The sequence below is a fragment of the Monodon monoceros genome, unplaced genomic scaffold, assembly GCF_005190385.1.
Source record: "Monodon monoceros isolate NGI ecotype Baffin Bay Population unplaced genomic scaffold, NGI_Narwhal_1 Super_Scaffold_12, whole genome shotgun sequence".
NCBI classification, from domain to species: Eukaryota; Metazoa; Chordata; class Mammalia; order Artiodactyla; family Monodontidae; genus Monodon; species Monodon monoceros.
In genome coordinates, this window is record NW_021703768.1 from 98,529,717 (window position 1) to 98,547,691 (window position 17,975).

Genomic DNA, 17,975 nt, shown 5'->3' on the forward strand with positions numbered 1-17,975 from the left:
TGTGGCACGGCCTTCTGGGTCCAGTCTCAGCCCTGCCTCTTTTCTTCCTGGCGAATCCCTTCTGTAGCCCCTCTCAGGTTATCCCGTGTTGACCCCATTAACCTGGGCACAGTGAGGTTCAGCCCTTTTATTTTCACTTTCCATCGCTGGATCACACACATTAAATTGCCACACCTATCTGGAACTTCTGTAGGGCCAGCATCTAGGGCTTCCAAATAGATGCTCCACAACCTAAAATAATCTGGCCTTATTCATGAAAGTATTTGCAACAGTGATGAGGGGAACTTCATAATTTTCAGTGCTTCGTCACATTCTTGACTCATATTTTTATTGTTGCTACCTTGTGAAATAAGTGGCATTATCCCCATTTTACAGATGTGCAAACAGACGCTCAGAGAGCTTAAATGGCTTGCTGATTTTTAGAAGAAAAGTGATAGAAGAATGAATAGAAAAATAAAGTCCTAATGTAAATGAGGCAGTGCTTACTGAGTTTGTGGTAATTAGGCCCAGTTCTCCCACATTGAGTCTGGTGTTCTCTTCTCTGCTCCTGGCAGCCTCACATCCAAGGAGGTTTAGTCAGGGTCCTGAGCGAACTTTTACTTTAAAAAAGAAAAAAAAGAGCTTCCCTGGTGGCGCAGTGGTTGAGAGTCCGCCCGCCGATGCAGGGGACACGGGTTCATGCCCCGGTCCGGGAGGATCCCACATGCCGCGGAGCTCATGGCCGCTGAGCCTGTGCGTCCGGAGCCTGTGCTCCGCAACGGGAGAGGCCACAACAGTGAGAGGCCCGCGTACCACAAAAACAAAACAAAACAAAAAGACCTGTAGTTTCATGTGGCTGAATAAATAGGCGCTATGAAACTTATGGTTTATTTAAAGCATTGAATATCAGGAATGGAATAGCTTTGATTTGAGGCTGTGATCTAAGCATTTGAACAGAGTGATTTGAGCATTCCATCCTAGAATCATGACCAGCTCAAACTTTCTGAGAATCTTCCAGTATAGCAATCTTTGAATTATTCTTCTGCAAAATAAAGGACTTGAATTTTACGTGAGTAGTTTAATAGAGTGAGAAAGTCTGGATATAGGAAACAGGAGGTCTGGTTTGCATTTACTGTAGTCTCAAAAACATTATTACTTAGTTCTGTGACCTTGAGCAAATTTTATAACCTCCCTTTCTTTATTTACATATCTGTAAAATGAGTATAGTGACCCAAGGGAACTAACTGAGAAGTCTGAATAGAACATATATAAATGCAAGGCATCATAAGCTAAGTATTACAAAAGAAAGACCCAAAGACATAAATTCTTCAGATAGTATTTTCGGACCTGATTTTGAGTGTGTGCGTGTGCGTGTGCGTGTGCGTGTGTGTGTGTGTTTCATCATCCGCTAAAAGTTTTTAGCAAAAGGAAGATTTCTTAGGAGAGAAATAAAAGCGAACACTGATATAGTCTAGGAAACAAGTGTCTCCCAGATGTATTGTTGTCTCCCTGTGTTCGCTCACTTCAGATGTCAGCACTTCTTCCCATTCCCTCAGAATTAACCACTCACACCCAGAGCATTAGTGAGCCTGGAGGATACACTGAAAATGCCATAGGGAAGAATGAGGAGAGGGTTTACCCAGAACAAACTTCAGACTCCCAGGCAGGGCCCTGGGAGGCAGCTTTCCCCATCCTCCGTCTCCACACTTATCCTCAGCCTTCTTCCTTGATTCACAGCAGTTCTGTCCCTGCCTCCCAATCTCCTCCACCTCATCCCAGTACCAGCAGTGCATAAGCAGGAGACCACTTGAGGCTCAGGGCTTGGCCTCCTGAGAAGGTGTGTACGGAACCTCCACTGTCATTTGCAGGGCCCTTTCTCCACTTTTGGTAAATAAGTGTGAGAGTGAGATCACCTGGGCCAGGCAGGGGCTCTGGTGAGACACCCGTTTAGCCCCACCCCTCTTTTGGAAGGTTAAATACAAGAGAATGTCTGAGGAGGAGAAGAAGGATGCAAAGCCTGCAGCCCTAACCAGGTGAGACCAAGAACACAGATCCTTCTGTGAGGAGAGGGATTGAAAGCCAACTTCATACATAGATCATGAAAGCCTTTAAAGACTCTCAAGGGTGTAGACATAAATAACAGAAGAAAAGGCGAGGAAAGCCTCAAAGTCAAATAGAAGAAAAACACTTTTTTTTTTTTTTTTTTGCGGTACGCGGGCCTCTCACCGCTGGGGCCCCTCCCATCGCGGAGCACAGGCTCCAGAAGCGCAGGCCCAGCGGTCATGGCCTACGGGCCCAGCCGCTCCGCAGCATGCGGGATCCTCCCGGACCAGGGCACGAACCCGCATCCCCTGCATGGGCAGGCGGACTCTCAACCACTGCGCCACCAGGGAAGCCCAGAAAGCCACTTTTTATACCAAGTAAACAACTCTTTTTTTCCCCCGACCTAAAATATTGTTTATACAGATTCAACCTCTTGTCAGCAGGGTAGAGATAAAAATATTGATGGAATGACCATTTCTGTAGCATGGTATTCTTATGACCTAGAAGCCGTTAAGTCTATAACAAATTGACAGAGATGCTTAGTCTTTTTCACTGCAGAGAACTTACAACATTCTTGAATGGGAGCAGAGTATGTGGTACCTCCTGAATGAACTGTACCTTCTCTTCCCAATTCTGCTGGCTTCTCTTCTGCGTAAATCTGAACACTTGCTGCCCTCCCCTGTTCTTAGCAGACATCTGGGCCACTGTAAGCAAAAGGTCCAAAGCCCAGGCATTTTCCCAACAGCTTTATTGAGGTATAATTTAAGAGGAGATGTTTCTGCTGTTCTGTATAAAGTTCAGTTGAGAGGTGGTGTTAATAAACCTTCCTTAGAGCCAAGATCACTTGGAAGGTTGAATGAACTCTTTAAGTCTCTGGTCAAAATTACCAAAATTATGCCAGTAAGCTCCATGTGAGCAGAGCCCTTTTACATGTGACACATGTAAATATTCGATAATGACTGACTGAATGAAAAAAAACCAAACAAACAAAAAACAGAATCTTAGCCAGCACTGTAACTCTCCCGTCTTGATACAGAAGGTGGGAGAGCCACTGTTGGACATGGGTAGAAGTTCAACATAGTATTTCAAAGCAGTTTGGTATTAAGTGAGAAGTGCTGCTAACTTAGTTGCTATTTTGTATCAGGTGGTCTGTAAGAGATTGTTGTTGTGACTTCAGAGCGTATTCCAAGCCACACTAAGAGGTGGTGGAGTGTTTCTTAAACATACAGAAGTGAACAGATTGTACTTACACCAGACAACAAATCATTATGATGTACTGGAGCATATTTACTAGGGCTAAAAAGTAATCTCCTTTTGAAAACAGAGCAAAATCAAGACGAAGTGACTGACTTAGTATCTGTCTGTTACCGTAGACAACCAGGGAAACCCCAGAGAATCAGCTGCCCTTTGTCACCATTCTTTGGTGGGAGGGGGGCAGTGTAGCTTAAAGTTGTACAGGTGACTGAGGCGCATCCTTATCCACACAATATCTCTTTTTTCTTATTCAGTGAATATTTATTGAATAGATACTATTTTTAGGCTAGTATACAGAGAGTGTTGTGGAAAAAATAAACATAGAAACCCTTGGGTAGTTTTTTTGATGATTTCATAGAACACATACAAAATATATACACCATTTAAACCGACGTCCTCGTGTCATATATTATACGGTTGTAGTTCAGAGGAGTGAAATAAGAAGTTGGAAAGAGCTAATTAGAGGCAGACACTGAACTAATACCTTATTTTACTAACACAGTCAGCTGGTTTCTTCTTTTAGGCGGTTAAGGAGATTTAGATAAATTTACAGTTAACCACAAAACAGAGAAATAAATGCTTACAAACAGTGAAACACACTTCTGTAGAACTTCTGAGAAGGACATGGACACTTTCATATGGAGAGGTCCTACAATATCTGGAATTTTGGATCCTAAAGAAAAGTGGTTTTTTGGGGAGTGGGGTCGGTGGGGGGGAGGGTAGGACAAGATGGAGAGAGGCTGTGATACAATCTTTTAAAATAGACTGAGCATGCCTTGCACTTGAGCTATATCAGGACATTGTTCCCCAAGGTGACTTCTGGACTGCATTTAAATACAAAAGTTTTTTGCCAGGTTTCCTGAGGATCCCAGCGAAAGTTCAAAGATCAACCTAGCTGCCAAAACGGCTCTAAATTGAATTAGGAGGCTGACACAGCAGCGCGTGAACTGCTCATTCAGCAGTTGTTCTCCTCGGCTAAACTGAGTGGAGCTGAAGGCCTTTTTGTGAACCCAGTATAAAACAAGTCTGACATTGGGATGTGTACTTTAACACACCTTATGTGGTTTGTACATAATCGGACTTGCAGGAGGACATTTCGTAAATCATTCTTATGGGGGCACTTTCTGAAGGAAGAAGGTAAAAGTGAGTCCTTCCTGTGGCTGATGGGGCCTGGACTTTGGGTTGCGTGAATCTGCGTCATCATCACCTTGAAAAGGTGTTGCATCTTGCTCCAATTATAGATGAATGGGAACTATCTTTATGTAGTTCACAGCCCTGGTGAGATCCTGCAGGGCTCCTGGCTGACATCTGTGGAAGTCTGGGCTGCCATGGGGGAGGGCAAGGACAGATGGCTCGTGTGGGGTGAGGTGGGGAGGCTTCCAGAATGATTCCTTGGATGAGACAGGAAAGGTCGCTTCTGACCGGTAAGGGAGCTTTTCTTTGGGTTCAGAATGACCTTCATATCTCCTCCGTAAGTCTGAAGTTACAGAGTGAAGGTATGCGTCCTAGCAGCTCAGGATGTGTGGCAGGGGGGACCTCGCACTTAACCGTGATTTTTGGAAGGGTGCAGCCTGTTACCCTTTTGGTGGTGAGGTCAGTTTCCGGGAGGCTCCACAATAGTGATATTTTCCAGATGTTTCTCCTCTTTTCTCCTTTCTGACTGGCTATGTCTTCCTCTCATCATCCTGCCCTTTTAGTAGAATTGAGATAAAATTCTTCTTGGTGTCTTAAGCATGTTAGAATCACTCAGCAGTAGGAACTGATTTAATATCTAGGTCTTATATTAATATTTATAATAGCCTTCGCTGCTTGTGAACAGCATAAACACTTCTTTTCTGTTCAAACCCAATACTGAAATAAAACCCAAGAATATCTTTTACAAAAATTTACTTTTAATAGTGGTGGTAGTTTTTAATAATCTGTGTAGGATTTTATGGTTTTCATATCACTTTTTGCTTATATTACCTTCTTCAATACCAAACATAAATTTGTGAAGTAAATAAAATTGATTAATCCTCATTTTCCAGATGAGGAAGGGGAAGCCCAGAGAAGTTAAATAATTTGCTCAAGGTCATACAAATAATAAATGGCAGAACTAAATCTTAATTCAGATTCTTTATATCTGTTGTATATTCTTTTCATTAAATTTACTATAGGGCCTCTCTTCTTGTTTTTTGCCCATATTAAAAAAAAAAGGGAAATGAAGAAAAAGAAAGCAGCTGGAAAATATATTTATTAAAAGAATGTAACTTTTCTCACAGTTTCCTATTGGATCTTTCAGGTATGTTATTTGAGGACCTGTTGCCTTAGATTGGTAATAAAACTAATGCTCTGCAAAATACCTCATTAAGACAGGTATGTCGGTGGCAGCTCTGGTCTCCCATTCTCCGAAGGAAAAATTAAGGTTTCACAAAGCTAAGACGTCTTCCTCTCAGCCGGTTGTAGGAGCTTGTGGACCCGACCAGGGGGCAGAATTGAGATCTGTCCTCCAGGCTCTCCAGCCTCTTTATTCTATCAGCATTTCAAAAGCCTGACTACCTCCCCACCCACGCCTCCTCTTTCGGCTTTTTGGAAGGAATTTATCCCTGGTAGTTGCTATTAGCGCGGGGAGGGAATCGCCCTCTCTGTCTGGAGGATGGCCCTTGCGTAACTGCAGAGGAGTTAGTTCTCCCGGGTTGGGGTTTGAGTAGGAGTGCTCGCCCGGGTTATACGGAATGAGAAAGCCACCTTGTCTACTTTTCCTGCGCAAAGGTAAGGGGTGGAGGCTACACCCCACTTTCTGATAAAGGCCCCCCTCTTGGGCTTGTGAAGCAGGTACCTTCCAGGCACATGGATCAATATCCACGTTACTTTCCTACAAAAATAACGTGTAAAACCGAGCAGCTTTAAAATCCTTCATTTTGGGCGTATAAAACCCCAAGACACAGAAAGTTAAATGGGCGTCGAAAAATGTAACCTAAAGATGGAGAAGCATTCTTTGGACTGCGTATGCGTTTATGCCTTATGTAAAACAGCAGCGCGCGCCGAGATGGGTCTTTTTTCTTCCCTTCACATTGATTTACCAGGCATGGCCCGTCCGGGGTCCTGGCGGCCGGCACCCCTCTGCCCGGCCCCTCCACAAAGTCAGCCCCACCTGCGTGCGCCCGGCCACCAGCCGCCAGGTCGCCGGCGACGGCCTGGGGCGCGCGCCCCGGGGGCGGATTCCCGCCGCCCAGCTGAGACGCGATTCGTCACTCTTGCCGAACTTTCCCCCTGAAAATCCCTGCACCAGAACCAGCCCTCCCGCCCCGCGGAGGTTTTGATTTTAGTGGCTTTCCTTCCTTTTATTTTCCGTCGTGTGCGGGTTTGGGCTGCCAAGCAAATTTGCAGCTCGTCCATGTCAGCGGCCGTCGCTTCTGCCACCGCTTATCCTGACACCATGCACTCCGAAGCAGAAGAATCGAAGGAAGGTACGAGTTTGATTTTGCTGGGGGGCCCCGCCAGATTCTGCGGAGGAATGTGGAAGTAGGGCGGAGTAGGGGAGCAGATGGGAATTTAAAAGTGCGCGATGGGTACTTTGTCCGCTCTCCCTGCGCCTTCGCTGCTCAGTTAGAGCCGAATGTGCCGAATCCTGGACCCTTCTTACCCCGCGGCCGTTCAAAGGGGAGGGGAGGAAGAGTCGGACCTAGCTCAGCCAGCCCACTAAAAGCTGCTTTCTAGATTTCTCTGGAAACGGAACAGCCCCAGTATCGACTCCAAGAACGCAAAATGTACTTGGAAGAGCGCTGCTTGCCTGCATCAGGACAGCCGAAAGCCAGATCCCCTGGAAGAGCCTTAAGAGTCAAGGGTCTCTTGAAAAAGGGGTTCAGAAATTGGAAACGTGGTGTGTTTCCGGCTAAAAGGGGAAGCTGCGGGGGGAGGGGGAGAAGTGAAAGATCTTTATTTGGGGAATAGGTTGGTTTTTTGTTTTAATTTTCTTGTTGGCTGTTCAGCAGTGAATTTATTTTGTTGGAGGCTTTAAGGGGGCTGAGAGATGAGGGAGGCCTTGTGCAGCTTGAAACTGAGGAGAGTTTGTCTGTTTCCAACTTTGCCAAAGCAGAGGGTTTCATTTACTCCTAACAGAGAGCGGGTGACAGGGCTGGAAAAGCTCCAACCAAAACACAATTATACGCTGCTGTTAGTTCGGGGAGTTTATTTGTGTGTGAGTGTTTGTATGCTTTGTTTCCTGAAACTTTATGTATACAAAAGTCCTCTTGTAAGTTGAGGTAGGAGTTAGGGATAGTTGGGGGACTGTTCAAGATTGTGAAATTTCTTTTCTTTTCAAGTAGCCTCTTGGGAAACTGGTAAATTTCAAGTCAATCACAGCAGCTCTGGGAGCGTGAGGAACAGAAAGGAGCCCCATCGTTTCCCCATTTGGTAGATAGCAGTCAGGGAGAGCCTTTGAAACTTGTCCTCTTCTTTTACTGAGTCCCATCCCCAAAGTAAAGCCCTGAGTTTCAAGATGTAGTCTGTGTGGGCTGACGTCTACTTTATTATGCTGTGTGAAGGAAGCAGTCAATAAAAACAAGCTTGTTTAATAGAACTATGGGGCTGATGTGAATGAAAAATGACAGCCAGGAGCATTGTTTTTCAGCTTGATGTGGAGTTTGGGGGGTTAATGTTTCCTTGCTGCCGCGGAGTCTGTCCTGATGGAGCTTTGTGCTGATGGAGGCTTTTCTGTTCTTTTAGACAGCAATTTACATAAGTCACAAGTAGTCGGAGGCAAATAGGAAACTGGCCGAGCGAATCCAGTGGTGAACTTTTCTATGAATTACGAGTAGCACTTACATTGGTATGTTTCTCCCAGGCATGTTTTTTTCTTTTGAAAAAAAGGGAGTGGGGAGAAAGTGGAAAACAGTATCCCAAAGCATATGATACATTCTTCTAACAGCACCCACATTCTTCTCTCCTTCCCAGCTCACCCACTGCAAGCCTGAAAACTGGAGTGTGAAGAGGTCTTTTAATGTGCACCCCACCTTGTTCCTTACCTTATCCCTCCATTTGCCATCATTTACATTCTACAGATCTGTAGCAAATTATCCTGCCTCTGCTTTTTACAGAAAGCTCAGAATGTTTCTTTTAAAATAATATGAGGTGCTAGAGTTTTAAATTGATGGCAGTTAGGGTAGGATATGGAATAACTGTTGAGGGAGATTGAATAAATACTTCATTAACAAATGGAATCATGGTAGCTTCTGCCTAGAAATAAAGGATGAGTGTCCGTGTATATATGTGTGTTTTGTGTGTGTGTGTGTGTGTGTCCCTGGCAGTTCTGGCAAGACTGGTTGTTGGCTGTGATCTAGAACCCTCCATTTAGCTACCACCACTCAGAAAGGAACAATGCTGTTTAAATAGCTCCAGTTATCTTTATTCTCTATCCTTACTAATCCTGTCCCCTCTCCTTAGCTTTTTTTTTTCTCCTTGTGGACTTAATGTGTCCCGTTTGGTATGAGATCACCACAAACTCTTCACAATGTCTGCATTACAAGAAAACTGCCATTGGATGCTTCATGCCTGATTTGCTGTAATGAGAGATACTTTTAAGTCATTATTCTGAACCACAGTTTGAGACTAGTATACTTTGTTTGGAGTTGAATCTGAAAAAAATATCAAGTCGGATTCAGAAATCCTTGGAGGCCAACATATTTGTGTATGTGAGTGAATGTAGAAGCAAATGACTGGGGATATTGTTAAGCCATCATAGCTTAGGACGTACTTGACTCTGTGCCAGGAGTGCTGAACCTCCATCCTCGGTCAATAGCCACCTCCTAAAGAATTGATTTAATTTTGCCTTACAAATGAATAGGTGATTGTGCTTGAGTATTAAACAGAGAAAAAAAACCCAGACCTCACTTTATTGAAAGCTGAATGAGTTTAAGATATCCAGACATAATATGAATAGGAAAGCAAGAGAAAGGAAGGAAGAAGCCTACTTTATTAAATTAGGGAAGGCCATTGAAAGAAGGATATCAACAGTTTCCAGTGGACGGAGGCTTCCTGAGGAGATGGGTTGATGGCCATATTTTTGGCATTTAATTGATTCCTGTTGAGTAAATTACTTAATTATAAAGTAGGGAAAATGAATGGCAGTTAAGATCTCAGAAGCTCTTTCTAGTGTCAGGCATCAAGGAATCTGGGGCTCCTCTGTCCTGGTTATTGAAGCTTTGGTACCAGAAAGCAAGGAAGACCTTATTAAGGAGGGGTTGCTTTGGGAGGGTTGAGCTGTGAGTGAGCCCAGGTCCTCCTCTCTTGCCCATAATAGCACTTCCTGCCACCACCTCTCTCATGCCTCACCAGGCCTGCGATTTCACAAAGAAAACAGTAGCCATTAGACAACCCCCCCCCCCCGCCCCGCCCCGCAACTTCCTGCTTCCAAACTGACAGACTCACCTTCACACACACCCACCCTCCCCGTGTCTGTGGAACAGGCGTGGTTCCTGCTGCGGAGGCCACTCCTTCCACCATGGGCTCCTAACTGCATCAGTTGGCCCCATGTCTTTCCTGGCTCCTTCCCTTCTGTGTATAGATGGGCTCAAGCTCCCTACTTTGGGGTGTTGGCACTTGATGGTCTTTCTTCCCGAAATCCTTCTCCCCACCTGACCCTCTTTTCCTGGTCAGGTCTTTGGAGAGGCTCTTTCTGAACCTCCATCTTAAATTAAGATCCCCAGACTTCCCTGGTGGCGCAGTGGTTGAGAGTCCGCCTGCTGATGCAGGGGACACGGGTTCGTGCCCCGGTCCGGGAAGATCCCACGTGCCGCGGAGCGGCTGGGCCCGTGAGCCATGGCCGCTGAGCCTGCGCGTCCGGAGCCTGTGCTCCGCAACGGGAGAGGCCACAACAGTGAGCCGCCCGCCTAAAAAAAAAAAAAAAAAAAAAAAATTAAGATCCCCTTACTGCCGACTCTCAGGACACCTAATCTTTTCCTCACTGGTACTCACCACGTTGTTTAGCATCTTTCTGTAGGCCACAAGCTCTTGAGGGCAAGATCCTGTCTGTTTTATTCCCCCCACTATGTCTCCAAGACCTATACAGTGAGAGGTGATCATTCAGTATTTATAAAATGAATGAATGATCTTCATTTTTTAAAGGTAATCCTCAGTACTTTGTTAATTTTAGGCACTTATTTCTCCTTTAAAATGAACCTGCTTTTCTTTTTCTTTTCTTTTTTTTTAACCTTTTGCATGGTTCCTACTTTCTCACTCTTTGTCATCCCTCATCCACTGAAATCTGTCTTTTTCTCCACTACTCCACTGAAGTTGCCCAAATCACCAGTGATTTCCGAGGTGCTGGGTGACCAGTGACCCAGCATTCATATTTTCGTCCTGATCTTGACCTTTTTTTTGCAGCATTTGACACTAGAAGACCAGTGTCCCTGCAGTCCTAAACTCCTTCCTTAGTTCCTATGCCTCTACACTCTCCTGATTTCCCTTCCTTTTTCTAGCTGTTTCTTTCTAATCTCCTAGACCTCCAGCCTGGGCTTTTCTAAGAGCCATCTGTACAGCCAGCTGCCTGGTAAACACCATGCTTTTTTTTTTTTTTTTAATTGAAGTATAGTTGGTTTACAATGTTGTGTTAGTCTCTGGTGTACAGCAAAGTGATTCAGTATGCATATATATTTCACATTCTTTCCCATTATAGTTTATTATAAGGTATTGAATATAGCTCCCTGTGCTATACAATAGGACCTTGTTGGTTATCTATTTTATATATAGTAGTTCATCCCAAGCTTCTAATTTATCCCTCCCACCCACTTTCCCCTTCGGTAACCATAAATTTGTTTTCTATGTCTGTGAGTCCAGGTAAACACCATGCTTTAGTGAATGTCAAATAGGTATCCCATTCAACAGGTCTACACTGAGCCCATCATTTCCTACTCTTCACAAATCTGATCCTCCTTTTGTATCATCTCTGAATATCACTGCACTCTTTTTGGCTTCCAAACTACAAATCTGCACGTTGTCCTTGACCCTACGCTCTCCTTTATCTTCAGCTTCCACCTGGCACTTCATCCTCCTCATTATCTGTTGAACGCATCTCCTTCTCTTCATCTTCCTGGCCCCTGCCTTGGTTCAAGCCCTCAGCGTTTGTACCCTCCTGATTACAATAACTACTTCTGTCATCAGGGTTCTTGGTTGAAAGGGATGGAAATTGATTCCTGCTATTATGAGCTGAAGAAGGTATTCAAAGTATATCGGATAGCTCACAGATCCACAAAAAGAATTAGCCTCTGAAAAATGCATCAGGAAATGCAACTAAGCATCTCCTGATTAGGACCTCACCGTGGCCTTGGCCTCCTGTATATTTTTCAGTTCTATCACTGATGGGACTCCAGATGTGATTGAATATTTGGTCATCCTCGACATTTAAAAATCTCAGAAATAAGCCAGCTGATTTGTCAGTGCTAGATTGTGTCCTTGCCCCTTGCTGCCTGTGGGAGAGGGGACTTCTGGTTCCAGCTTTGGGAGTGAGAGGTAGGGGTGTGACTCCTCCAACCACTTGCAAAATGAGCGTTTCTTCAGAAATAGAAAGGGACTTCTGACATGGATCACCAACACAGCAACAGACATCTACAACACCACTGGGCTGGTTCATCCAACCCTGGTGTTGCCCTGTTTATTTACTTCCTTGTTCCCTCAACAAATGTCGTTTCTTTTTTGGGGATCATTCTCTTGCCCCTCCTCAAGTGGGTAATGTCTCACTTACCTAGTGGACCCAGTTTGGAGTAGGTGATCTTTCATGGCATTCCCATAATACCCTGTATTTCCCTCAGTAGTACCATGTTTTCATGTATTATGGCTATTAATTTTCTTTTCCTTTGCCTCCACTTCGTTATAAGTTTTTTCGGAAAGCAACATGTGTGCATGTTTTGTTTTGTTTTTGCTTGACCTAGGGCCTCTCTTATATAGTAGGGCCTAATAAAGCATTGTCAAATTAATCAATTTAAAATGAGATTACGTGATATGATGAAACTTTTTAGAGCAATGCTGAGAAGTTGTCTAGCCTCACTTTTACAGGAAAAGTGCCTTCCAAAACTAGGGGACAAATCTATTTAGTATTTCTTAGATTCTCCACTAGAGTACTTTTTTTTTTTTTTTTTTTTTTGCTGTACACGGGCCTCTCACTGTTGTGACCTCTCCCGTTGCGGAGCACAGGCTCCGGACACGCAGGCTCAGCGGCCATGGCTCACGGGCCCAGCCGCTCCGTGGCATGTGGGATCCTCCCGGACCAGGGCACGAACCCGTGTCCCCTGCATCAGCAGGCGGACTCTCAACCACTGCGCCACCAGGGAAGCCCTCCACTGAAGTACTTTTAATGGCAGAGGCAAAACAAGCATGTGTCTTTGATCACTGGAGTTGGGACCTAAGGTGGCTTATGAACATCTCAAATTGCCGTGAAGACTGAAGAAACCATTTTGAAACTAAAATGTACTGAGTGCTTCCATGTGCCAGGCACAGTGCTAAGCATCTGTTTATGTATATTATCTCATTTAACACTTGTTTAATAACCCTTTGTTTGAGTTCCACATACCAATTAAGAAAACTAAGGTTCAAAGAGGTTAAAAACCATGCCTGAAACCACAAAACTAGAAAAGGTAGAATCAAGATTTGAATGGAAGTCGACTATCCATAGACCCTGGGCTTTCAACTGTGATGTGGTACTTCCAGGAATGTCCAAAAGCTGCTCTCCCCCATCCTCAAGTAATCTTGGCACTCAGGAGGATGCTCTCTGTGGTCCTGTGTCCACTTGTACCCCATTTTTGAGAAGACAGGAGTGGAGAGACCAGATGTCTTAGAGGAGAAAGAGAAGAGCCCAGGCTTGAGTACATCCTTCTACCCCTGATGCAGGAGATCTAGGAACCCAGCAGGACTGGGTGGGAGGTACCTGGAGCCTACTGCAGCAAGAGGGACTAGAGTACCTGTGGGACAAGAGAGGGACCTCACTTTCTGAGCCAGTGGCCAGCTTGAGAACGGAGAGCTTGGATTGGTCACTGATGTGAAGCAAGGTTCAATTACGTGTGTGTTAAGTTATTACAACGGGGTGACTTTGTAGCATCCACTGAGTTTCAAGTTTCTTTAAAATCTGCAAGGACCATATACACATGTGAGTGATTCTCAGCATAGTTGTGTTGAACTCACTTAATTCGTCATGCCTCCTAATAATATGTTAATTTGTTGGGCATGTGCACAGGCATTTGCACTCTCAATTGTAGCCCTCCTCAGCTTTAGTATCATTTAACAGGTGCCTAACCTATTCCTCAGTGCTTCTGCAGTGCTTTCTCTGAGCTCCAGGTTGCTTTGAGTCCATCTCGCTAGAGACTGCCAGAGCTGGGGTCCCAATTCCTGGTGGGATTTCAGGAATGGATCAATCAGAGCACCAGTCAAGTGACTGAGATCAGTCAAGTGCCAGGACAAGGTATGCCTGAGCTTCCCCCCCTGCCTCAGCCCATGTGCCTTGCAGAACCTTGCCGGGATCTCATGGTCAGCATTACCCCACCTCCCAGGAATTTTAAATCTTCAAGGAGACAAAAAGTAGAGACTTCCACTACAAAGAAGGGGACCAATACCTGTCAAAGTATTGATCACAGAAAAGTTCAGTTCCATGGTGGTGATTTATTAATATCCTCTTCTATAATCAGAAAGCTCAGTGGTATCGTTTAAGCTGCCCACACCAGGTGGTGTCCTCCCTGTTTCAGATAATCATGTTCATTGCTAAGCATTACCATACCGGTGTTCTCCCCTTTCCCCTCCCTTCCCTAGCCCTTGCTTTGCACAGGGAATGATGAGTTCAGAGGTGAAGCAGTAGTTTGGCTCTGACGAAATGCACAGCACTTGGTGCAGCTGACCTTGATGTCATTTATAATGTAGAAGGTGCAGCCTGTGCTCTAAAACACTGGACTTTGATGTGATTGTTTCCTTTTATATAGTCATTAGCCTTGGAGCGCAATGTGCTGACAAGGACTAAAAATGGAAGATCCATTTAGAGATCTGTGCCATACTGTCTCCTCTGCAGTGGACATCACTGATAACCTGGTATTGCCTGACACCCCCAGCTCTGTAAGCCGAATTATACCGGGGCCTTTTTCATCCTCACTTCTGAAATTTTCATCGGACTGAATTTGCTTCACACCTTTCTTGTCCTCACATGAGGATGCCTTGGAACAACCAGGATAACATGGATGATTAAATTCCCTGCTTCTGGGACTTCCCTGGAGGTCCAGTGGTTACGACTCCATGTTAGGGTGGGATAGGGAGGGTGGGATAGGGAGGGTGGGAGGGAGGGAGACGCAAGAGGGAAGAGATATGGGAACATATGTATGTGTATAACTGATTCACTTTGCTATAAAGCAGAAACTAACACACCATTGTAAAGCAATTATACCCCAATAAAGATGTTAAAAAAAAAAGAAAAAAAAAAAGACTCCATGCTTCCACTTCAGGGGGCGTGGGTTTGATCCCTGGTCCGGGAACTAAGATCCCGCATGGTGCTCGGTGCCGCCAAAGGAGAACAATAACAAAAACAAAAACTAAATTCCCTGCTCCTGGTTGTTGATAATCCAGGAAGTAACCAAAAAATGGGTGGGTAAAAGAGAATGCAGTAGGGTGAGAGAAGGTCTCGGGGCCCACTGATTTCATTTCAGCATAATGCAGTGGCTAGATTTGCCACAAACCGTTTGTCAGCATTTCCATCTGTATGAGAAAGATGCTAACAACTTGAGAAACATTGAGATGAACATGGTCGTATACTTCATTCAGTAGATTGTGCCTAAAAAGATAGTATAAGCTGAATTTAAAAAAAAGTCAAATCAGTATATATATCTGAAATATTTAAGGAAGATCTACAGTGAGAAGCCTTTTATAATTAAAATGATTCCCCCAACAAATACAAGTAGAATCACCATGAATTTTTTTTTTTTTTTTCCGGCCACACTGCACAGCTTGTGGGATTTTAGTTCCCTGACCAGGGATTGAATCCAGGCCGTCAGCAGTGAGAGGGTGGAGCCCTAACCACTGGACTGCCAGGGGATTCCCCAATCACCATGCTTTAGAGTTAAAAGCAACTTTGCAGGTCCTTTCATCTAACCTTTTCATTTAGAAATGAGGAACTGAGGCCCAGAGAGGTGATGTTTAGGCCCTTTCTACCCACCTTGTGCCTGTTTGGCAAACAAGAAATTTTGCAAGCCTAGGTTTCAGCATCCCGGATTTTTGCATGAGATCTCCTGGAAGCAGGACAATCTAATCTGTTTGTGTGGGTGTCATTCATTACCTTTTGGGGGAATTTATTTCACCTTCTCTTATGTGTACCTCAGGAAAGTAAAAGATGAGGAGGCATTGTGAAGTAAAATTTAGCTCTGCAATAGATCCTTTCCCTGGTTTTGAAGGTGATAGACTGAGTGAGAAGCAATTTAACAGTGAGCTCACTTGTTTTCATTCCTTTGAGAACATCACTTAGGAAAATTAGCTCAGTAGTTGGTTGGGCAGGGGTGCTCTTCCTTGGGGAGAAGGTGTGCATGTATGTGGGTGGGAAGGGAGTGGGCATTAGACACTGGACATGCAGTTGCAGGAGCAGATGGGCGGCCCACAGCCTGGTTTTCCCCGGAGCACTGTGGCCCGGTGCATGCTGGGAGTTAGAACATGTTCTTTTTTGAGAAGCAGCCCACTGCTCCCCCCGCCGCTGATCGAGATACCTGAAAGAGCAATTGCTTAGATCTTTTTTCTTCCAGTTTTGTTAAGATATAATTGACATGCAGCACTGTGTAAGTTTAAGGTGTACAGCATAATGATTTGACTTAACATCATGAAATGATTATCACAATAAGTTTAGTGAATATCTGTCATCTCATATAGATACAAATTTAAGGAAACAGGAAAAAAAATTTTTTTCCTTGTGATGAGAGCTCTTAGGATTTACTCTCTTAAAAATTTTCGTATATAAGATATGGCAATGTCAATTATATTTATCATGTGTCTTAAATCTTGTTCTAAACCTTGAAGGAGAGTTAGGCGTAGACCTGTAGTGTGTCCTGAGTGACTGACCGCAGAGTGGGCAGTAAATGGCTGAGGGAATGCTGCTCCGGGAATCTGTAAGACTGTAAACCCTGTGTTGTTAGGTTGGTACCTACGGTATTTACGGTTTTAAAGATGTATGGGGGTTTGTGTTTGTATACATAGCATCGTCTGTGGACTTACACTGGAATTCAGTCTTCAGCTTCATCGTGACAAACAACATTTAATTTTATAGATAATTGAGAGTAAAGTTTCTTCCAAGGAAATGCTGAAGCAAAGAGGCCACTAAGCAGAATGCCCTAAGTGACCATGATAGCTTGAGGCCTGAAGCCTTAAGTCCTCATGTCCCCAAGTCAGGGTTGACTGTCAGGAAGAAAGTAAGGAATTTATGAACTTTCCTACCAGTGTGACCTGCCATGTATCCTTGATGCCAGCTCACCTGGCCCAGGTATGTGTCTTCATGTGGCCCCCTCCGCTAGGCTGAGGAGCCGGGGACCAGAGATGTCCCCAGAAGTACAGGCTGTTCTGCTCACCATGGACAGTCCTGTTTCCCACGTGCAGCCTCTCTCCCTCAATCACTGCTGGCTTCCCTGGGATACTCATAGCAGCAAATGTTGGCTGAGTTAGTACTTCCTCTGCGGGGCCTGGAGAAGCAGATTGTGTGTATAGAGGGCCCTGCCCTGACAGAACTCCTGGTTCAGGCCATCACACACAGGACGTGTGCATTCATAGGACAAAATACGTGATGGGGAGCTTAGGTTGGGCACAGGTCAGAAGATGAGGCAGCAGACCCTTTGAGAATCTAGAGGAGAGAGTGTTCACCAGACCTTGTCGTGGGCAGCAGTGCCTTCCCAGAGGGGTTAGCTGAGACTTCAGCAAGGCCCTTTAGGGAAGAGCAGAGGGGAGTGAAGGAAGGAGGTTTACAGCAGCATGGAGTGGAGGGTTCATGGGCAGCGTTGGTGGGCTGTTTTGCAGTGGTACATGGCGCCAGCCTAGAAGCCAAGCTGCCCAGAGGGACATTATGGGTAGCAGACAAGGCACTGGGAATCAGGAGACCAGTTGTACTCCTGACTTTGCCCTTGGGTGTCTGTGCAACCTTCAGTTGCTGATTAGCCTCTCAGAACTTCGGTTCCCTCGTTAGAAAAATGAAGGCATTGACATTAGACTAAAGCATGCCTGAGATACCATTTAGGAGGCAAACACAATTATTGTAAAGAACCGGGGGGTTTTGAGCTGGAATAGGGTAGGTGCAAAGTAGTGTTGTAGGGATACTAAGCTGACAAGAACCCTGGGTTGGTCTGGAGGATCAGCTGAGCCCTGGTAAAGGACCCTGGGCAGAAAAGTATGTGACTCTCCACTCAGAAGAGGAGAATTGATTTCCCTTACGTGATCTCTGAGGGTAAGATTGAAGAGAGAGGTGGGGTCTGGTCTGTGGAGTTAGTCTCTGAGAATACCCACTTTTACAAGGGAAAGAGCTAGATGCATCCAGTAAAGGAAACAGAAATGGAGACACTCAAGAGGTAGGAGGAAACCAAGGAGAGAACAGGGCTTTAGAAGCCAGGAGGACGAGAGCCCCATGGAGGCAGTGGTCAGCCATGTCTAAGGAGAGGTGCTGTAGAAAATTGCTTTGCTGTCTTCTCCTTGGGCCTCAGCAAAAGCTTTGAGCCTGTGTTTGAAGA

The 17,975-nt window shown here is 44.9% G+C and overlaps 1 protein-coding gene across 4 annotated transcripts in view; it reads left to right on the forward strand.

Annotated features, from left to right (window-relative positions):
- TNFAIP8 (TNF alpha induced protein 8) overlaps nt 1-17,975 on the forward strand; it is a 122,527-nt gene that overhangs the window by 77,752 nt on the left and 26,800 nt on the right. The window contains exon 1 of one of the 4 annotated variants that reach the window (XM_029216765.1): nt 4,625-6,725. The exons of the other annotated variants lie outside the window; for them this stretch is intronic. Within the exon in view, the coding sequence (XP_029072598.1) occupies nt 6,653-6,725 (73 nt within the window). The 5' untranslated portion in view covers nt 4,625-6,652. Of the gene's footprint in view, nt 1-4,624; nt 6,726-17,975 lie in introns of those variants that run through there. 4 annotated transcript variants of the gene reach the window in all.